The 23,153-nt window shown below is 37.2% G+C and overlaps 1 protein-coding gene and 1 long non-coding RNA gene across 4 annotated transcripts in view; one reads left to right on the top strand and one right to left on the bottom strand.

Annotated features, from left to right (window-relative positions):
* LOC124632938 overlaps nucleotides 1–23,153 on the top strand; it is a 68,646-nt gene extending 45,493 nt beyond the window's left edge. For all 3 annotated transcript variants that reach the window (XM_047167956.1, XM_047167954.1, XM_047167955.1), the window contains 13 exons: nucleotides 939–1,017; nucleotides 2,297–2,400; nucleotides 11,391–11,511; nucleotides 12,315–12,422; nucleotides 13,122–13,279; nucleotides 13,842–14,039; nucleotides 14,472–14,673; nucleotides 15,037–15,169; nucleotides 17,124–17,259; nucleotides 17,582–17,787; nucleotides 18,552–18,697; nucleotides 19,066–20,605; nucleotides 20,849–23,153. In XM_047167956.1, coding sequence (XP_047023912.1) covers nucleotides 939–1,017; nucleotides 2,297–2,400; nucleotides 11,391–11,511; nucleotides 12,315–12,422; nucleotides 13,122–13,279; nucleotides 13,842–14,039; nucleotides 14,472–14,673; nucleotides 15,037–15,169; nucleotides 17,124–17,259; nucleotides 17,582–17,787; nucleotides 18,552–18,697; nucleotides 19,066–20,605; nucleotides 20,849–21,184 — 3,467 coding nt within the window. In that variant the 3' untranslated portion in view covers nucleotides 21,185–23,153. The remainder of the gene's footprint in view (nucleotides 1–938; nucleotides 1,018–2,296; nucleotides 2,401–11,390; nucleotides 11,512–12,314; nucleotides 12,423–13,121; nucleotides 13,280–13,841; nucleotides 14,040–14,471; nucleotides 14,674–15,036; nucleotides 15,170–17,123; nucleotides 17,260–17,581; nucleotides 17,788–18,551; nucleotides 18,698–19,065; nucleotides 20,606–20,848) is intronic.
* LOC124632941 lies at nucleotides 11,348–12,318 on the bottom strand. Its single transcript, XR_006984689.1, has 2 exons — nucleotides 12,174–12,318; nucleotides 11,348–11,525 (listed from the first exon to the last, which is right to left on the bottom strand). It is a non-coding gene; the product is annotated as an uncharacterized LOC124632941 (long non-coding RNA).

The following is a 23,153-nucleotide window of genomic DNA, read 5'->3' as shown; positions in this document are numbered from 1 at the left end:
ATTTGTTTCGTTTTTTTTGTTCTTTATTTAAAATTTTAATTTGTGTTTCAATACTTTCAATATTTACAATATTTACTTTCAATATTTACAATTTACATATACTTAACATTATTATAATACATATTATGTACACTTAAGCCATGTATTCACTGAGAAACAATTGTTTATAAACACCGTTTCAGAAACAAAATATACGTGTTTCTGAAACAAGTAATTTTGTTTCAGAAACATATAATTTTGTTTTTGTGGACGATGTGGACGGCAGAATTTCCGAAACATTGTTGCTGTAAACATCTACGTGATGTTTCAGAAACTTTGTATCTAAAACATTGTTTCCCAGTGAATACGTGGCTTAACTATAAATATTTAAAAAATTGCATCAAAAAACTCCTCCTCATCGCTGCCCACCAGGAGTGTACCCTGGCTGGCAGCATTGCCACGTTGGATGGCCATGCTTACTTTTTGACCAAAATAAAAACCAGCCTTTGGGTCACTTTAAGTGTCAGCAAGTCGCTTCAATTAATTTGTGTTATGTATTATGTTGTTTCTATTATTGACATTTTCTGTTTAACATTTCATTGTTTGTTCCATTATCTTATTGTCTTCATCAAATAACACTTACACTGTACATTTGTCTATTGAACGCCGTCTATTATTAAACATACCTATTTGTTCTCCTATATTATCATTTACATATTTTATACAATGTACTTCTTCATCTTACACTTTTACTAACAAATAATACGTTGCTAAGAAAGCCGACTGTTCATCCGAATTACATTTTGCCTAACTTTTCGCCATCGGGTTTTGTAAAAAGCTAATATTATTCTACAATTTTCAGCGTCTTCTTAACAAACTGCCTTACATAACCCTAGTACATTCACAATATTAGTAAATAAGTAGTTCTTTAAAGTGAATCCTAGTCCTGTTTGTTACAGCACTGTTCGCGGCCGTGGAACATGGCTACCTGGACAAGGCGCGGAACATTCTGGAATCCACCGATGTCGACGTCAACAGGTTTGTGATTCATTACCCTTTTATGTGGAACGTTTACTACGCCAATTTTATTGCCTAAGATAAGATGGACATAGCAAACACATTTTACTACAAATTTATTGCCACAGAGAAATACTATCTACATCTCCTTATCTAAAGTTCGATTATATTGACACCACAAATCACTGATACTTCAAAATCATCAAATTATGTAAATTCCTAAGATTGAATGATGAGATATAAATCACTAACCCACTCAATTTCTTAAGGAAATGTCTTTGAAAAACCCATTGATATACATTATCCAAATCCCCGATCCGATAAACGCAGATAAAAATAAGACGTCACAAATTCAAGTCATATAATCTCAACCATTAAATAGTGTCATCATCATCATCATCATCATCATCTCAGCCATAGGACGTCCACTGCTGAACATAGGCCTCCCCCTTTGATCTCCACAGATACCTGTTGGAAGCGACCTGCATCCAGCGTCTTCCGGCGACCTTTATAAGGTCGTCTTTAAATAGTGTAAAGAGAATAAATATCAAATGGAACAGGTACGATATATTAGGTTCCGAGGAACAGGTACAATAACGTATACTTGAGACAACTGTTCCGGCCAATGCGGCAAACATGCATTCGCTAAGGATTTATCACCGTCCGACTGTAGCTGTTACTAAAGAACTGTTTGTAGCACCTGGATTTGTCAGGGTAACAAACGACGTGCTTACGTATTTACTTTTGAATTAAAAGTGGATCTTTGGTTAGTGTTGGAGTTAAGCTTGATGTTGCGTTAGTATTTGTAGATCAAAATTGAAAAGTCAAGCTGTTTAGGAAGTCTTAAAATGGAACTGTTGCCAAACTTAGCAGTAGAAAAAGCTTCAAGGCTTCTTGGCTAACAAAAAATGTTGTATTTATTGTCTCACTATTATGTAACTCAAGCACTTCAACAAAATTATGTACTATATCCTAATTGCAACAAAGTAAATATAAACAACTTCTTATAGGTCTGTACTTGTGAGAAAAACCATTTTTTGAATCTTGAATCTTTCATGAAAAGTTAATCTCTTTTTCTAATGAAAAGTTTCCTTACGCTTCCCTGTGGAATAAACTCGTTGGAAATATAATGCTCAGCTATATGCAGTTTAGACTGGAATGTAATAAAGTTGTCCTTTTCCCTTTGTTTTGTAACCCTTCATACAAAATTACGACTTATATGCTGTTATGTAAAACCTCTTTAGAGCTTTATGACTGTTTTCATGTCTATGGTTTGCTTATATCCTTTTTTTGATTCCAGCCTCAATGCTGATGGCCTGTCACCGCTCGATGTGGCCGTTCTTGCAACCAACAGACAACTGGCGAAAATGCTCATGGAATTCGGTGCTAAGGAAGGAACGCAATGTAAGTTTTGCAATACTTTGTGTTGTTATCTTGAGCAAAGGCTTGTTTTCAATGTTCCTGGCTTGCAAAACAAGAGGTTACTGTTTGCACTTTTATCTGTTCTTAGTTCAATAGTATTGTTTTTGTGGTAATTCCGTAGATTTTACTACTACTTTCTGAGATACAACGCACGTCGTAAGGTCGTCTAGGTAAATTATTATTGGTGTCAATAGCCTTTGAAAGGTAATAATCGTTCAAGAACATGTGAATCACGTCGAAAAGAAATTCGTAATATTCAAATGCAGTGGCTGTAGATACAATCAGATTTTAACAAGTCTAGTAATCTCGTCGGGATTAACTGATAACGATTTGTTCCTCGTGATGTTTATGTGGTTGAAACCTTTTTAGCGGATTGTTCTTTATCATTTGTTTTTTCTTCAGTTGAGTAACGAATTTCTTTTATTATATACTTACTTTACGTCTATGTCCTGACGAGTATTTTATGAATGCATTATTAGAATTTTTAATGGCTCTATAATACGTAGTTACTAGCAATAGTATTTATATTTATTCTTTATTGTACACTTAACAATAAATATATAAAAATAATATAGACAGTTTATGTACAATGGCGAGCTTAACCCAGAATTGGGTTCTCTTACAGCCAACCTTAGTCTATTTCTTCAGTCTATTTCTTTAAAAGTTAAGGACAATATTAGAGGTTGACAAGAAAATAGAGTCTGGTTATGATATTTAATATGAAAAATAAAATTATTCCTTTACCGATACCGACAAGAGCATCCAAGCAGATGCACAATAAATGGATGTCTTCAGTGAACCCATACATTTTCCATTTCTGACGTAACCCACCTGTGTGTGGGTTTTAGGGGTGAAAACACAAATATTACATTCAGTTGGTAAAATGGAACTGAGAATTCAGTTATTTGAACACTTCTTTTTACATTCGCGTTCTGAAACAATGCGGTCTTTGAATTTAAAATGAATATGTACAAAAAAACTTAGCGAAGTTCCTCTAAACTCTGAAGGATTTCAACTAGGCAAGAATTCAGCATACAAGCTTTCAGAAAGCCAATTGTCTGCAAAATGCATTCAATAATAAGTAAAATCGACGAGAAGTCCACAAAAGCTGTTCTTTTTCAAAATCTTCTACTCCAATCACGTAAACCCTACATAATAACGTTCCTATCTACGTGTTCATAAACACGCGCCCTTGATTCAGCGTTCCATACGGTAAGGAGATTAGAGATTATTATTCCGCTGTCATTCCACCTCGTATTTCGGTACCTCAGGTATTTTTATAATTTACATTCCTTACGTACGCGAGAATTATAGGGAAAGAAATGTTCTTTGGTGCAAAGAAATGTTCCGATGAAATTTTTCCACGGATTCTCTGCGTAGACGTTAATCAGACGGAATTTGGGAAATAAAATGAAGTATTCGTCCTATTTAGACTCCTTTCTGACTAATATGCTTTTACTTCATCTTAATTTTCAATATTCGACTTCTCTCTGGCGTGTTATCCAAGCAAAACTCTTTCGTTTTTCAGCAGCTAATTTTAAATTTAACCAACCGAGCGGTTACCGTGATAGCGAAAGTTGGACGTAATTACTTTCGTGCTCATTTTAACAGGAAACTTAGGAAATCAGGATTATAATAGTAAGGATTACCTATAATTATTGTAATAAAGTATACATTAAGCATATATTATGAGGTATAAAGAAATGATTTACAATAGTTTTAAAACGCGATTGAACAACCACGCGATGAGAGCATAAATACAAACAAATAAATGGAAATTAAGTAAATGTCAGTGTAACACAATAGCGTCGGAAATGCAAAATGCTAATAGGTGCAGGTGACTGGCAATTACATATGCCGACGTCACTTGCAATCCAAATGTTCCTGGAAACAGGCACGTAAATGGTGCTTTCGTGGAAGTAGATTCAACGTAGAAACGAAAATTAATTTTCTAATTTTAATGGCCGAATTCCCCATGTTTACTTTATTTAGCTTTGGAGTAAATAGAATACATATTTTCTCGTAAAAACTTTGGTTAATTTCTAGCTATTACAGCTAAAGTAAACCCTATATATATATTTAGCTGTTGAATAAATAGGATAGGTACATATTTACTTTACGAAAACTGATTATATTGACATTTTAATCTGTCTGTCATCCATTAAATACGGAAGTTAACTCTACCTTCGTATTCTAAATATTGTCTAGTAATCAGAAAAATCTTGCTGATCTCCCAAAGTCAACAGACATAGGTACTCGTACGAATATTTAGAAACACGTTGTTCGAGAAAGCTCTTTTGCACCCCTTCATCCATTAATTGAGTTGCTATCGAATCTTTGACAAGCGTAACCCCACCGCTCGGTGTTGCCATATTTGTAACGTGTCACCAAACCAGTGCCGTATAGGGTTGCCAGCTATCCGGTTTGAGCAAGTGCTAATTATACTCATGTGGTTATAAATGCATCTGAGATTGTAGATTAACTGGCTCGGGATATTCTTTCGTTTTCTCATCGTCTGCAATTAAAAATATGAGGTTTTTTTTTCAGATATAATATGTTCGGTGCGTGGGAAAGATAATACCTACCTACTAGTAACTACTTAACACATTAGCCTTGACAAAATGACAAAAATCTAGTAGGTATAGACGAGTGGTTATCGAATAGGTATAGACAAACTCTTGAAACAATCTATCATGTCCTCTCGAGACAATATAGACGTTCGATCAGATACGAACTTTGATTTGATGACGAAACCTTGTTAGAAGAACAAGTCAGCAAAACTTGCCGGTTACCAACCATTGGCAACGAAATACCTCGTATTTACAATATTACTTTACAAGACCACACCTGTCAGTCATAATCTGACCGACGCTCACCCCTGTCCCGCACAATCGCTGTCAGACCTGACGGACAAGCAATTGTTACGTCGCGTGGCGCGAGTCGTGACCACCTTCCAAAGTTATGTCACGAAATGTGGACTGCGATATCCATTTAACCACATTTGCCATCTCACTGCCATTTTCAATCTTATTCCTCGGACATAAGGTTCTAAATCCTGTGTTAGGTTTCCGTTTGAGAACTGCATGTGAGTAAAACGTGTAATTTGGGTCTGCGTCATAATTGGGGAAGAATTTTGAACATGTTACATGATATTGTGCGTGTCTTTATACGTTTGTGTGTCCAGAAAGTTTCCTAAAAACGTAGATTTTACATATTATGTATTATCAACTAGCTTCCGCTGTCGGATTCACCCGATTTCTAAACGAAATACTTCTATCATACAAAAAAAGTAGCGCGTTCTTATAAAAAGTAGATTGTAGATTTAGGTTCGTTTAGGTTTGTGTGTACAAACGGTTTCCTAAAAACGTAGATTCTACGTATTATGTATTATCAACTAGCTTCCGCTATCGGATTCACCCGCTTTCTAAACGAAATACTTCCCACATCCAGATTAAAAGTAGCCCATGCTTTAGTCTGATACATAAGCCATAGGTACCTATTCCTAAGAACTTTTAACAACCGAAATCGAAGAAGCTACAAACATAGTCAGAAAATTTTCCCTCTTTAATATTAGTGTGACATGGAAAAAGTCTGTAAAGCTCTGAAGTTATTTAGAACAACATTCCAGAGAAGCCAAAATATTCCGGGTGCGCTTGCAAAGTCCTGCGCTTTTTTCGACTCATCCAGGGTTCCATTTAACTTTATCTATCCGAAAGCCCCTTTCAGTACGTCTAACTATTACTAACTACGCACTTATTGTTTGCAAACTTTCCTCATTGGCTGTGTCCGGTGCGATTTACCAAAAGCCTAATTGGAGCACCGTGGACAAATATTTTTGTGACAATTTCCGGAGATAATCGGTCACAACAGGCACTATCGTTTATCAGAGAAACTTTATTATTTTCACTTTGTGGGCGTGATTTGTTTTTCTAGTATTATCGTGGACCTACATTTTCGAAGTCATGTTTTGCAGCAGGTGGTGAAACATAAATCATTGTTATCTGTCTATATCAAATGATTATTTGAATGTTTTGTTGAAAGATAGTTATAGCATTTTCACACCAACCGATTTTTCTCAAACAATTGACATATGTTAGTGCGAAAGAATCTGAATGGGCCACGCCAGTGTGATAGCGTCGTTAGTGATGAGTTTCAGTTTAAAGTAATAAATAATTATTTCACTGAAATGGAGGTCATTACATAGGTACAAGGCCATGTGCAGTGACATACATACACGGGTATTTACGGCCAATGACAAATAACACAAAAACCCACATGTCAATACTACTTCTTATATAAGGACAAGATATAAGAAATAGGAAAGAACAAAAAAGTAATATACAAATGCCGGGATGTCGGCCGGATCGCCGCGGGCGAAACTTGGTTCTTGGTCTCCGAGTACAGCCGAAGATAGCCGAAGTTTACCGATGAGTACGTGTGACACGAGTAAAGCTGCAAGTGACCCGGCTAACTTGGGCCTTGAATCGGAACATGCCGTGCTTAGTCTACTGCAAATCCTATAAGCCGCTTCTTGGAGAACTTTGGCGTCTACTAGATAGGTTGGTTGGTCTTGGAGACTACCTACATTGTATGTTAATTCATCAACGTTTTGCTAAGAATATCAAAAACCTGGAAGAAGGTGCCAAATCACCTTCATGACAGATCATAAGGTTATAATTGAATACATACCCAAAGCCAGATTTACCAGCTGCAAACCGCTCAAACTTTCAACTGCAAAATTAAAAAGTTCCCACTCGCAGCGAAATTCTCGGCTTGTTAACACAGCAAACCCCTTGAGCAATGAATATCTGGTTTTGCAGCAAAAATTGGGAGAATTGCCAGCACCCGAGAGGCTTCCCACCGGGACGTACCTATTCGCACTATGGAGAAATGACTATCGGAGTTGTCATAGTGCTACATCTAAGAAAATAGCGCGCCAAAACGTGGATGTTCAGGGGACGAGGAACGTTAGTAGCTCCTCTCTTACAAGGCTTCTATGGAACCCGCCCATTATTCTCAAAATAAAATCACCAATCAAACGAGACCACTCTGACAGATTTGGCAGATTACTTTTGATTTGACAAAGAACCGACGAACCGAAGCCTCGTCATTTCTAGTAACTGATCACGCCTATCGTACGTTACTCTAACCTTCGAGAAGGCGTCTGACCTACCTATATGTACTAGTTTATATACTTATACTACGCGACTAGTCGACGTCGGTATTCGAATTCGGTAAGTCCTCTCCGCTACCTATATACTTATGGCAACTCCGCTCTTTCCTTTCTCCCTGATTCTCGCCCACATAAACCCTGCATCGCATGATATTGGTTTTGCAGGCGTGCGATCAAGCTTGACTTGAACGTGTTGTATCTCCAATATATTATTGTGCATTTGCTTTTCAAATGTAGAACAGTATTCTCTGTGGTCTATGTGATGCTTTTGAAATATACGATTGATTCCTTATAGCAAAATCGTAGTGCCGCCATTTCTATGGAAAAAGAAAAATTGAATAGCTGTTTTTTTTATTATATGCTCATAATAAGGTTCTTGTAAAGAAGCTTAATGTATGGTGTTCAGGCGCTTTAACAGTCAACGAATGCACCTGCGTGTTTGATGACTTTTAAAGTTTGTGACGATAAGAAATCCCTGTGTACCCTTGTCCTCTTAACATTTTATGTTGTATTAACTTCGGTTTGCAACATGGTCCGATCAATTAGGATTCAATCCGTTGCTATGGCAACAAACCGCATAAGTGTAAGTGATTTTCGCCGATATTCGTTAGGTTTTAAAAATGCAGTAAAAAGTTTGGTGTTAGAAATGCAGAATATTAATACTGTTTTTTCGAAAATATCAAACAACTTATTTTTTTATATAAAAAGACAATAAGACGTCAATACATTTATCTGGTTCCAGACATCTTCAACAAAAATATATGTCGTGTCAGCCATTCAATCTTCGTCCGCCATCAGGCTAAAAAATAACAACAAAACAATGTTATCTTGTATTTATTGCATAACATATAAGAGAAAGATTTTCCTGTTTGCAACTTGCATTTTTCGCATTCATATAAAACGACAAGTTTTTAAAGAAAAATGTTTAACTCAAAATGTAGACCGTGATAAAGAGGGCTCTCACTCACTAGCTGAATAAAATGTTTTTAAAGAGCGCTTTTGTGAATTTAATGTTGGCATTTTAATATATTTGCTTAAATAATATATTTAATTTTAATTCTAGAAGTTAGTAGATATTCTGACGTTGAATTTTTAAGCTTTAAAAAGAATTCAACCTATTTTCATGTTTTGCATAATGAAATAGAATTATCAAAAACTCGTTAACCTTAGATATTTACTCTAAAATACCAAGAAATGCCCAACTGATGACAAGTTGGTCTTTAACAAAATATGAGCGAAAAAATAATATATCGTTAGTTTTCCACATCATTTTCGCGCGTAAATACTTTTCTTTTAAATTTATTTCGTAAATGGCCGTCGCGTTGCTTTCAAAACTTATGAATATCTAGTAAGTAGGTCGTATACATCACTTGTTGGCCAAACATTGCGTGGAATAGACATTATTCCTTCGATATGTTAAACAGCTTACCTATAGAAGATTTGCGATCCTTTCACGTCTTTGCCTTTACATTGAATTTTGGTAAAGTACTTTTACAGGTATTTGATGTCAATTGGTTTTGAAGAAAGCTATCGGAGTTATTTTTACACGAATCATTTATATAGCGAAATTTTGAAATAAATTGGTTTAATAGCCATATGACGTTATAATTTCCGATGCATCTCATTCCTCTTTTGGTTTTTAATTGTATGTTTTATTTTTTCAAAGGTAAAGACGAAGAACAGATAAAAAATAACTTATCAGAGTAAATATTTTTAATCTTGATCATTACGAGTTCACAATAAACCCCACTGCAGTTCAAAACGTAAAGTGCTAGAAAAAACCTTTTGGCAACTGAAACTGAATTGAAGTACCAAGCAAAAAACCTTTCTTTCAGCGAAAATTCCCTCGACACTGAAAGCCAGATTCCTAAAACATTCGAGCACTTTTACTAAATGATATCGTTCCTAGATAGTTTTCGAGAGCATTCCGCTAATGTACGGGTCCTCAACAATTTATTACGTAGATGGAAACGTTAGACGAGTACCTTTAGAACTTTTATAGCCGAGACGGTGAGAAATACGACTAAAGTTCATTGACCGATCAAGTTACGTACTTAGAGAAAAAACTGTATCAAGGGCATTGAACATTATTGACCTCAGTAGGTACTTTACTTACTAGTTTCCGCCAGTGGTTTCACCTGCTTCCTTTGGCAATACCTAGATAAAATATAGCCTATGTCACTCGACCATAGTGTAGCTTCCCAAGAGTGAAATAATTTTTCATATCGATTGAGTAGTTTCGGAGCCTGTAAGTCTGAGAAAAAATGCAACAAAATGTTCTATGTAAAGTTTGTACCTATGTTTTTTTCGGGAATAATCAATAAAATATTATCTTTCTATATATAAACTTATGTTGTTTGTCTATTCGGTGGATCCTACAACCACTTACGAACATCGCTTAAAAAGTTTCAAGAGTTCTGGTAAAAGTTTTGCCGTTAAATCTTTTACGTTATTACCGTAGACAGAACCCACGCAATGTTATATGGCTGCTAACCTCTTTGGATTTTATTAGTTACCTATTCTGAGTATTGGCAACTTTGATCAATAACTGGCAACCCCAAAAGCTTCGATACAAATACCTACCGAATCTTCGGGAGTTTCACTCTTACGGTTGTACTAAATGTATTGTTTCATATATTTTTTCAGCTGAAAGACTATTATCCCCGGTAAAGCGTGTCAAAGCGCTTTAAAGCACTCCGCATGAACATAAACATTGATCTCACTCGCATTTACGCGCGAAACAAAAATATTGCCGCCATTTTTTTTGAAAGCAACCATATAGGGACCATGATCATGAATAATAAGGTCTGTAATGCCTTTACTCTGCCGAAACAAACAAGGTTGTAATAGAAGTCGCTTAAGTGCTTACCTACCTTCAAGATGCTCTTAACTTACCTTTAGGAATAAGTAACGGATTTTATCTAGCTGGCTGGTGATGGAAGGATAACATTATTTTGAATGTCTTGTTCCAAAATCTGTATGTAAAAAGTATAGACGTTGAGAACTTAGGCTGAGTAATCTTTAACCTTCGGTTTTTTTGTGAAAAAGTATAGGTAATAGTCATGAGAATAGCATTTTTTTTGGGTTTACTGAAAAACTATTTACTTTCACAACTTACAGCAATTTATCCGTCAAATGACTTCACAGAATTCTCGCATAGAGTGGTAAACTGGGTCAATTCGGGTTGGGCAGTATACCTTATTCTCATTATTTAAACTAAACCATGAAAATCAGTGCTTTCACGACCAGTCAACAATCAATTACGCAGGTAGCCTAGTACCTAAATTAATCACTTTTGTGATGCGTGAACGTGATTGCCATACAAATGGACTCCAATAGCGATTAAACGTGATTAGCGCATGGAAATCGAGCAGATTGGGCTGAATACATTCTGCAATACAAATAGATACACGATGACCGAGCTTTTGTATCAGATTTCACGTTTCGTTTGTAATTGTTGGAGGATGGTCTGAAATTATAACGCGCGGGAATCGAATTGTTTATTTATTTGATTGGGAATTGCGAACCGGTGTGTTGTGAAAAGAATTGGGAATCATGTTTTGTGAATTCCATTTTTGCGTTTAAGGTCATCCCGTAAAGTCTGTTTTGATACATTTGTCATCTAAAATTAATTTAATACGACTTTTGACTTGTTCCTTTATACACAGCTGCAATCTCCTATCTGTAGCAACGCCTACGTCTTTACTTTTTTTGGTCTTTTACAGTTAGGTACTTTTATTAATGTAAAGTCACAAAAATATAGATGTAGGTATATCTAAAAATGATATTTTTGTTACAGTCAAGAACTCCGACTCGTTGGGGACCCATCTTCGACGGCTGGCGCGAGAAGCAGAGTCCAAGTTACACGAGGTGACAGGATGTGCTCCTGAGAGAACCTGCCGGGAAGATGCTTGCACCAGGTACCTATATTTTACTAGAAATAAATTTGAAAGGAAATTAGATATAGGTACACATAACTCCACCTTAAGATCGCAAGTACCCTTGTAAATTAAATTGTTATCTCAGTTTGTCCTCAAGGATTGAGTAAAGCAATAAGAGACTAAAAATTATAAGTGATGTATCATCCAAAAGCCTATATATGTTTATAACAAACTTAGTCAACAATCCAATTTCCCTATATTCTTTGAACTCAACATCATCGCGGTAGCTCTCAAAAGTCACAAATCCTGCAGCTGTAGCTCGAGGATATTTTCAAGAACTTTCCACAAAGAAAGACAAATGAGACAGTTTATGATAAAAGCGAATATTAATGAACTTACTTCAAATTAACGAGTTTGAACAATTTTAAGTAGGGACGTACATTCGTTTGTCTTTGTTCATAGCCTTATCAGATGTTTGAAGTTTTGACCATAATTATTTAATACCTATTTATTCTTTAAAAAAATATATACGTAGTAATACCACGCTAATGGTTATCACTCACGCACACTAATCGGTTTTTGAGCCGTCACTAATGGCCCTGGCTCCAGCCAGACAGATTTTTTTGCTGCCCTCACTTTACAGCCGTAGGAATGCGATAATACATTGCTAATATGCAGTAAGTCATAGTATTAAAGTATACCTTCATCGATGCATATTTGCTCAAATGCAATCTCCATATCTTCATCAACGTCGGTCCGTCCTTCTGCAGAGATGGGCGGTCCATTACCACTTCAGCGTTCTAACGCTTGGAGCAGTTGAAACATGTTTATTTACTTTTCAGGTCTTCGGCTGCCAGTCAAGCAGCGGGCACAACGGGCTGCGCGGGTGGCGCTGGTTCTGAGAAAGACAAGCAAGCGCAGCATTGGGAGAGGAGAGTGAGAACTCTGAAGTAAGTCTTATTTCCTCTTCTTTTCTATAAAGGTACTAAACTACAACTGTGTATCAGAAGGAATGTGTTTGTTATAGTTAATTGCGCATATAATTAACAAAAACCCGTTATATTTGAGTAAGCAGGTGATGTCTGAGACTTTTATAAATCTCTGCAGATTGTTTTATCTAACGTGAAATGATTTCTCAAGAACCTTGTAACAGATTTCTAGCAGAGATTGAAGATAGGCGTGCCTATGTTATCGTAAGGATTACATCATACTTATGGAAGAAAGCATTCGTGATAACTGAGTGTTTGAGTGAATAATCTTGCAAACACGAAGCATTCACTTAACGGCCCATGTTTGAGAGTGATTTTAGTTATGTTAATCCACGTGAAGACCATATAAGCGTGATCATCATACTTCAAAATGCATGTTTTTCCGAAATATTTTGTAAACTCATCAGAGATTGCATTTTTGTATGATAAGTAGGATCTAAAATTGTTGCTTTTGATCTTAAATCTTCAGTATCCTATAAGCCCCCTACGAGTGAATACTTGGGGCACATTGAACGTGATCTAATAAATCATTAATTGTCTGAAATATCGACATTTTCTGAACAATATAACTTTAGGTACGCTTCCAAAAATTCGTTTCCTACGTTTTTATTCTTCTCGTTTCCCATATAACGTGTTAATTCTATGGTTTTCTTTTTGCAGACGTCTAGTTGTGGGTTGGCAACAGACTCGAGTACCGCCGGCCCCTCCGCCACCAGACCTTGAGGTGTGTGGTGCTCATTCCGTGTCGGTAAGACTGAAGGATACCCGCGCCATGCAAGCTGTTCCGAAAGACCTACCCATCATTACTAAGTATAAAGGTAAGATCCTGTTGTATTACTTGAAAGTTCGGCTGTTCAAATGGGAATAGATCAAATTCGTAACCATTAGGTAAAGTGATATCCAAGAAAAGGAGAAAAACCTCTGGAAGCAACTCATTGTTTTGAAACTAACTTTTTAGAGGCCACTCATATAAGGCCTTTAAATAAATTATTCAAAAATGCCTATTGTGTTTATACAATGCCGATATGAACCTGAGCAGATTTTAAATAGCTTCCCAAATGCACTTTTGAAACCACAACATTGATATTGAATTCCATTTGGAATACCAAAACCTTCCTTTTGATTCTTTATTGCGACTTCGCGTGATAAGTTTCGAATCATATCAAATGCTTTCATGTTAGGAATAGTTTTTATCCCTAAATCTTCTGAGATCCGCTAGCTTACAGTTAAAAAATAGACGAAAGTTCAATTCACATAGAATCGAACTTTTTGTTGTCCATTATTAACCTATATTTCTTCATTAATCAATCGTCTCTTTTGATTTCCTTTATCTGTGTTCCAGAAGAACCGTTCTTGATTTAATGACTTTCCCCTTTCCAGTGGAATGGTCATCACGTGCAGACTTCTCTAACGTATGTGGGTTCCGTGAGGTAGCGGCTTCAGGTACCAACAGCGGCACTAGAGTGTTAGCTGCGGGCTTGACGCGAGGTCGACGGTACTTCTTCAGAGCGGCTGCTGGAAATGTCAAGGGCTGGGGAGCTTATACTGTATCAGTTCCGAGAAGTGTAGTTCCTAGCAGTGAGTATATTATTTTTTGTATATTAAGTAGTCGCAGTGATACAATGTAGTAGGTAAGCAATGACATTTTGAGTCCCTCCCTTATACATATATACTAGCACTTTCCTTCAGTAATTGTTTCGATAACGTTTCTATGTTGACCCCTAGTCAACAAACCAATATTTTACATTAATCCATGTCATGTGTTCAAAATCTGTATGACAAGTAGCAATGGATACTCATAGGTATATCCATGGTCCTATCATAGTTGCTGAAAAGCACTTCAATTATTCCATTATCTGAGTCTTGAAACTCTTCTCAACTTCTTAAAGCCCAAACCTAGGTGCTTGATGGCGGCCTGTAACTAAATTTCCAGCATAGGTGCTCCCATGCACTAATACTCTAAGCTACTATTAAATTTTGTTCGTACTAATGATAATGAATGTACCAAAGGTTGGCGCGACGTAAGCACTCGTGGTACTCGCTCGTCGTGCGGCGCGGGCGGCGCGGCGGCGGCCCTGGAGGCGCTGTCGGCGGCCGCCGCCACGGCCCGCGCTCGCCCCGCCGCGCACCACGCGCGACTGCCGAGGAAGAAGACTGCCACTATACGACAGCTCTTCACTGCGGCTAGCAAGTTCCAGAAGAATCTTAGACGGTAAGCTTAGCTTTCTGTTCTTAAGCTTAAGTACACCGACAACATAAGTAAACAGTTTTCTTCAAAGAGCTATTCAATACATTTACACGTTTTTATTTCAAAGTAGTCTCCATGTAGACATCCGTTTCTGAACGTTTATGTTGGGGTGACCTCAGCCCACCGTACAACTCTAAGCCCTGGACAAAGCTCCACTCTCTAGTTTAATATTCTTACTAAGCAAGGTGAAGAGCAAAGATGCATCCACAAAATCCAATGGATTCGAGACCATTCCCATTTTACTTGAGTTCTGAGTTTTTTCGAGTGTTAACCTTTTTAATCCGTCTTTTCATCATTAAATCTTACGTTCTATGTCCATCTTTGCAGAGGCGTATACCTAGCGTGTATCCTATACCACGAGGACAAAGTGCTGGTCACCAGCGAAGAGTTTCTGCCAGTCATCGAAGTGGACGAGACCTACCCCACCTGTATCTACACCGACTTCCATTGGCTCATGAAGGTAATATACCTTGGAATTGTTTGTCTATGGTTGTATATCTGTTATATGCTTGGGTGGTTCAAATTAAATCTCCCCATGCAAAAGTTTGTCGGTAAATCTTCGGTAACAGGAAAAAGTAATAAATTATATTATTAATTCAAATTTTATTATAGCCACAACAGTGGGGCTGGAACGTTTTTTATTATGGTTTTATTATAACTATATGGTTTTATTTTTATTGTAGGTAATAGCAGTACCTACAACTAGGCATAGTCAAGAATACGAACGGATGATAATATAAACGCCTGGACCAAATATAAAATCTCTAATTTACACGATGACAATAGAAAATTTTTGTATCTTATATATGTTATGGACCATGTGATTAATTCGGGCATTATTTATAATGCCCGAGCATTATGAATAATGTCTAGCTTTATCGGGCCAAGTGATTAATAACTATCTTAACTTCATTATTTATCACATTGCACGGGCATTATTATATTGCTACATGATAGTTGGGCAAATTGATAATAAAGCTATATTTTATGCGGTGCGAGGGTGGCAGTTGTTCTAATAAATAAATCCTGTTACTTGCTACATATTTTATGATTATTGTTTTAAATTATATGTTCTATTTTAATGGGAAATTATAAGTCTAGCCACAAAATTATTAATTGGACAATTGTCATCTAATTTACTAACTCGGCCTCGTTTTCCTTGATCTCATTTTTCTTGGCTCCTTTTTTTTATGGTAGAATTTAATTTGGATTCAAAACATTGTATTAAAATCTGAACTTAGTGACGAAAACGAATCGCTGCAAAACCGACTCCACGTAGTCTTGTCTGCCCTACCCCTAGAGTGCAATTCAAAACCGCGTAGGCGCGGAGGGGCGAGGCGGCCTGCGAGCTGAGGCGCAGGTAGTTGAAGCGCTCGCCGCCACGGCTGAGGCTGGCCGGCTGAGCCGGCCAGCAAGCCGAAGCTGCGGTGGTGAGCGTAAAAACCATCTGCGACGATAAGCTCGCATGGGACCGCCGGAGCCCCGCAGCGCCGGAGCCGTGACAGAAGCCATGCTTGCTGCATGTTGCATGCTTACTTCCATGCTCTGTCAATTGATATGGGATGTGTTATATTTTAAACGTACTGAGTAAAAAAATTAGAAGCTAAATAAATATATTTTATGATGTCATTTAATAGTATTTCAGAAGTTTACTTTAGTTTAGCATGCTACAAATTTAATTGTGGCTGACTTAGTAATTTAGAAGGCAACATACATTTTTGGGGGCGAGTAATGATATTAAAAAGAAGCCTGTTTAAATAGCACCCTATTTTAATTATATTTTCTATGTGACTTTTATTTAGAGAAGCTAAATAATAAAAGTTAATTATGCCAAATAATGAGTCCGATCGCTTAAACTTTAGTTTATTTTGTTTTATAATAATAAGTCATTTGTATAAAACAAAGATACGTTGTAAATTTTTGGTTTTAAATTTAATTATATTTTATGTTATATTTTTAATATGACTTTCCTTAACTTTTAAATGCAAAAACTAGTGGATTTTTAAGGCAGAAGTCCTTCATAATTAATCCAAATCATGAGGCTGATTATTTAAGTGGTTTAATATTTAGTTTATTTTAAGTTAAATGTCAATAACAATAACAAAAAATGAAATTAAATATGTTTGTATTACTTTGCCCAAAAGGTTACGGGCAATATGTATAGTGCCCGATCAATTTGATTATTTGAATAATTATTATCAAATTGCACTCTCATATTGGGCATTATTCATAATGACCGGGCATTATGTATACTGCCCAATTTATCACTTGGTCCATAACATATACATAGCCAAACACTGTATATTTAGTAATGTACTAAACCTAAAGCAACCTGGAGCGTCTTTCAATGAAATCTCCGCAATGGACCCAACTGGCCAAATGTCCTTAAACAATTTGTTCCCATGGTATTCCAGGTGTCCTGTTCATGGGACGACGTGAAGGCGTTGCGGTCTGACATGGAGAAGCACACGTCATCTTCCATACACTTCAGACTCAAGCTTCTGACGGCGGCTGCCCAGATGCAGTCTGCGTTATGCATACAGGATTTAGGTGAGTTTCAAAGAAACCTTAAAATAAAGTTTTTTGGTGGTTCAGGAGAATGGGTCATGTTGCCAAATCACTTACAAAGGATATTGTAGATTAATAGAAAAATTAGAATAAAATGTAAGGCAATGTTTCCTCTTCACCGTTATTCCTAACGGTGAAGGGGGACCATCCAAAGGGTCGAAAATTTGTATGCAGCATATTAGATACTGTACATGTAACTGACGTTGAGTATAAATAAAATCTGGAAGAAGAAAACATCTCCCTTACAATACTTCCAGCCACAAACTATTACCTTACTTTAACCGTCAACCTATCAAATCCCCAGGTCAACTATACCACAAGCCGCTCCGAGACTCGCACGGCACCATCGTCCTGTCGTGCGTGAACAGCGTGAAGTCAGTCAAGTCGGTGTCCGCGCTCAACTCGCGCTGGGCGGCCGTCTCGCGGCTCCGGCGGAGAGTGCTCAGCGAGGACAACACGATAGGGGAACTGTTAATGGCTTCTGTACATGAGCAGATTGCTTATCATCAGGTAAATTGAATTTAAAAACGTTGAAAGTTCGTTAAAAATGAACCATGTTTTTTGCAATAAATAAAAAAAAATCGTTTCTTAAGCTATTTTAAAGTCGTGGTGGCCTAGTGGGCAAAGAACCGACCTCTCGAGTATGAGGGCGCGGGTTCGATTCCAGGTCAGGCAAGTACCAATACAACTTTTCTAAGTTTGTATGTACTTTCTAAGTATATCTTAGACACCGTGGACTGTGTTTCGGATGGCACGTTAAACTGTAGGTCCCGGCTGTCATTGAACATCCTTGGCAGTCGTTACGGGTAGTCAGAAGCCAGTAAGTCTGACACCAGTCTAACCAAGGGGTATCGGGTTGCCCGGGTAACTGGGTTGAGGAGGTCAGATAGGCAGTCGCTTCTTGTAAAGCACTGGTACTCAGCTGAATCCGGTTGGACTGGAAGCCGACCCCAACATAGTTTGGGAAAAAGGCTCGGAGGATTTTGTTTCTTAAGCTATTTTAAAATATCATAAATAAACTTTACCGTAACGACTTGAAGCTTTAGGCCTTCTACGGACAACGGTTCGATTTTGCCGTCCGTTATAAAAATCGAGCCGTAGTCCGCTATCATCAATCAGTGATTTTAAAATGTAGACACAAATAATCTCTCAATGCTCAAACAGTTACTTATCAATTTTTCAACAGTACGTACCTAATCGATGTTCCATTCCAACCATCACCGTATTGTTACCCAACCTTCCACATTAACCAAGCTCTTCTATCTCCCCCACAGGTGTCCCGCGTGCAACTACCCCGTGGCTTGTACCTGGGCTACTTGAAGCTGCAGTCGTCGGTGGAGGTCGTCCGCATCGTAGCACCAGCGCGCACTCCCAACGTGCCGCCGCACACCCGCGTCAGGGACAACCCACATGTTTCTGCGTTAGTACATATTACTTATCTTATTAATTTTCAAGTACATATCGACCTATGACAGTACGACCCTCCTTTAAGCAAGTTTCCGTAGAGGCAATCAAAAATAAGGTCGAAATATGGCATGTACCTACCGTAAAGGAGGTAGTCGTCATACATAGTTATCATTGGTTGATGGACCATAGAGGCCTAGATGTATTCGTTTAGCCTGGACCCCGAAGATGTACTTTGAAAAGTTACAAAACGAAAGTACATAAAATTGGATAGGATTGCATACTTCTATAGCCTGTACAACATTTAATGATCAAATTCTATCTGCAAACTAAACATTGTGGAATATTCTAAATACATAACAAAACATGTCTTTTATTTTACAGAGAGGAATGGGAATACCTAAAGAACCAATCAGGCAAATCCGACGACTCGCAGCCGATCAACAGCCTTGCAATCAGCGGTCAGGAAAGGCCCTCAGAATCTCAAGAAATGTTCCTCGACCTCATCGCGTCAGGCGCACGAAGACTCTTCAAGGAGATGGAGATCCCCATAGAAAGTGTTATAGCCCACCGAATATACGATCTTGAAGTAGTTGAGCTAAACAATGACGTCAGCTTCATCATGATATGTCCCCCCGCTGAACAAGCCTGCTCAGTGCCGGGACAGAAGGAAATACTCCTACAGAAAGGCGATCTACTCAGCTTACCAATCCAAGCATTCGAAATGATACACCTGCAAACTTACCATACGAACATTCTGAATAAATACTCGAAACTCAGCTGCGTTCTAGAACTGGATGTAGCTCTAGCCGCCCACTCTCATAGAGAAGCGTTTTCTTGCACTGAACTACAGACAGCCAAAGAGAGACTAACCAAACTGGAAGATCTCCAGAATAATTTAAACACAGTGTGGAAAGCTGAACGATGGCTCATGGACCTCATAGGCTTCGCGAGAGATAAGGACAAAGCTGCACCTAGTTCTGGAATAGTGCTCAAATATATTCTAGACAAAACACCATCGCAACCCACTGAGAACACTACAGAAGTTAATGAGAAAGATAGCAAGTTTAAAGATTTCCTTCAAATACCTTCGAGAGATGGCAAGATAACTAAAACTTCTCCCGGCAGAGGTTCATGGCCTGGGCCCGCTGGGAACGGCAACCATGCCAACCTACACCCAGAGTTTAGTAAATCTGAACAGCAGTTGAGTCTGTCCCCTCGCCAAACATCTGTATCCACACTAAATCTATGCAGTTCACAATTCTTAAACCCAGATAACCACAAATTTCCCAGAAAAGGTAGTGCCGACTCCCAGTACACGCAATCCAGTGCAGTCAGCAATAATTTCATGAGCAGTAATTCCCAGTTCGATATAAAGTCATCAGGAGGCTCTCACAACAGTATTGGTAGCAATCGCTTACCGCCTTCCAGAAGCGAAGATACTCTCGTACTTCAGAACGAAAATGTAGAACCAAAACCGAGGCCTCACAGTATTAACGCCAGTTCAACCACATCGAGTCCTCTGTTAACTGTAAAGGGCTATTATCCTGGCAGTATGATAAGCGTTAGAACGTCTAAAGGAAATGTTTCAGAGTCCGCCCAGAGTCTCTCGAGTGATTCAGAAAGCCAGACCTGTCCGATAACGTCAGTTCCTTTGAAAGTCCGTCCTCAAGGGAAGCATTATAGGAGCCCTTGTAATGTCATTGCTTCGAAAAGTATGACGAACGTGAAAGGAGAGGTAGACTTCACGGATACTGGGCAAGAGTATGCCAAGTCCAATTTGTGCGTCAAACGTCAGCCGTTGTTGGAGACGCAGGAAGACGCAGAGTATAACAATAAAGTTCCAAAGACTGATGAGAGGAGGGATAGTGAAGATGTGAAGGCACCGGAGCCGCGGACACCCGACCAGGCGGGAATACTGCAGGTAATATTAATGTTTATTAGAAATTACGCACTAAATCCAAAGGATTACCACGCAATGTGTTGGTGGCGATGACCGTTTTCTTTTGAACATTAATGAAAACATAAACATATACCGTTTTTGTAAACCTAAGTAATTACAGGCAATTAACATAATGGCCACATATACACATTCATTACATTAAATGCTAATGCGTTACATCAAACAATTAACGAGTGCACGACTGATACTTATCGTATTTTCCAGGTATTCGCTGCATACGAAACCGGCCTCGCGGCGGGAACATCGCTCAAGCTGCACGTGACGCCGCGGACGTCAGCGCGGGAAGTCATCGACCTCGTTGTCAAACAACTCAACATGGCCGCCGTTCTAAAAGGAAAATCAGGACCCGTTTACGGCCCAGAGAAACTACAAGACTTCTGCTTAGTTGCTGTTATTGGTGCCCGCGAAAGATGCCTCCGAGACGATTTCAGACCGCTACAACTCCAAAATCCTTGGAGAAAAGGAAGATTGTACGTCAGGCTTAAACACGATGTGTTGGCAGCATTGCAGCATTCTGCCAAGCAGCCCGCGTATATTTGAAAAGGTTTTTTACTAGGCGAAGGAATAGAGATATTGTTTTGTGGCATAAGTAGGATTTATTGTTGGAACTGTTTAGTCACCGTAGGAAGGTAATTAGCGCTTGTAAATAAGACTTGTGGAAATTGTTAAGCCGTCTAAATAACCTACCGCCTACAGAGGACTATGATTTCTGCTAAAACTTGATTGCCTGTCCATTGCAGTCAGTTTCGAACTTAGGTAACTGTTTGGCTAGTTATTTATCTACATTAAAATAATTGTTATATTTTTAATACTTTCTACAGTGACTAGCATTTTAATTCCTTTCATTTTTGGTGCCAATTCTGATTATGTTAATGCTTTAAATAGTTAAGTAAAAGTTGTGAGTAATAATAGTAAAATATTTAAAAACAGAATTTATGGTGCTTTTCACTGTAAAATATTGTCGCTTTAACGTCTCTATCAGATCTCCATGAATTATTTGTTAGACTGGTAAAGAGTTTATGCTTAACGAAATACCTAGCTATTCCTGTTTAGATGAATTTCTTCTTGTCGTGCTGTTTCTGTAGTTCTATCGATCAATTTAAACTATCTTAGGTCGTAGACTCAATCGTTAATCTAATTCCGATTTCATAGAGAATCATTCAAAACTCATTGTTGAAAATAGAAGTTTTTTTTTTTAAGTTGGTAACATTGTCGTTTATTACTTCAAAGAGTGGATAAAGGAATTATCAAAGTGCCTCATTATTTCCAAAAAATATGTAATTCAGATAAAGTCATATCTCAGAGGTAAACAGGGTTACCTACATTTTATTACCTAATCCATGATACACGTAATATTTTTACAGTTCTTTATCTATCTATCTATGTGATTTAAAAGCAATAAAATATCGAACTCGATGAACTAACTCTGACTTATCTACATTATTATCGATCTTCGTTAGATATTCATCGATATTTTTTTACCACCGCAGTAAATTATAAATTATATAATCTATTCTACATAAGCATCAATGTGGTTAGAGAATCTATGCAATTATAAAAAAAAAACAACAATTGTTATCGAATATAGTGTAGAATTAAGTGTAAATAATTTAAAAATAAAAATAACCTATCTATCAGTACCTATAATGAATTATGTAGATAATATTTTGATAATTTTACTACTTATGTGAATGTTCAGAAGTTATTTTGTAAATAACTTGTTTTCACTTTTACGTCGTAATTCTCATTTTCATGGTGGCAATGTATTGATTTACCTAATCCTGAACAATAAATTGACTCCAGAAATAAAATTCAGAAAAGGCCATTTTATTTTAATATCAATTTGAAATCAATGTACATATCTGAATATAATTAAAAAAATATATTCTGATATGATGATATAAGTAATTAAAAATTATAGAATTATAGGTATTCGGAATTTTGTATCGTTCAGGATTAGGTAGGTATCTACAATACATTTTATATAATACTTTTTAGATTTTATTATTATGTCCACCCTATGTTCTATCGCATTAGTTTGTATTACCTACATATTAGTTGAATACTTAGATCTCTTAACAAAATAATTTGTTACTTATTTAAATTATTTTCGAGTATTATCCTATTGAGATGATTGTGAACGGACTGAACGGCTGTTTTTGTTTGTTTTAAACATAATACTCATAACTTGTCTTATTTACAATAATTTTATTATACTGTTAATGTAAATTCTGTAGTTAATCGCTGTACAAAAGGAAGTGTAGGTAAATTAAATCAGAATATATAAAAAAATATGTAAAAGAAATTATCAACGATTCGAGCCATAAATAAAAGATTATATTGCAATTTTGAATAAAGCCTAACTGAATGTCTTATGATATATAAATAATTTAAAGTTTTATTTTAGATTATATCATGTATGTATTCACCCTATCTGGTGTTGTACATTAGAAATTAGCGAGAGTGGGGTTATGAAATGATGCACAAAAATAAATGTATTTCAAATCTT

The sequence above is a fragment of the Helicoverpa zea genome, chromosome 9, assembly GCF_022581195.2.
Source record: "Helicoverpa zea isolate HzStark_Cry1AcR chromosome 9, ilHelZeax1.1, whole genome shotgun sequence".
Taxonomy (NCBI): Eukaryota; Metazoa; Arthropoda; class Insecta; order Lepidoptera; family Noctuidae; genus Helicoverpa; species Helicoverpa zea.
The sequence above is the reverse complement of the archived record's forward strand: the minus strand, read 5'-3'. Positions and strand labels throughout refer to the sequence as shown.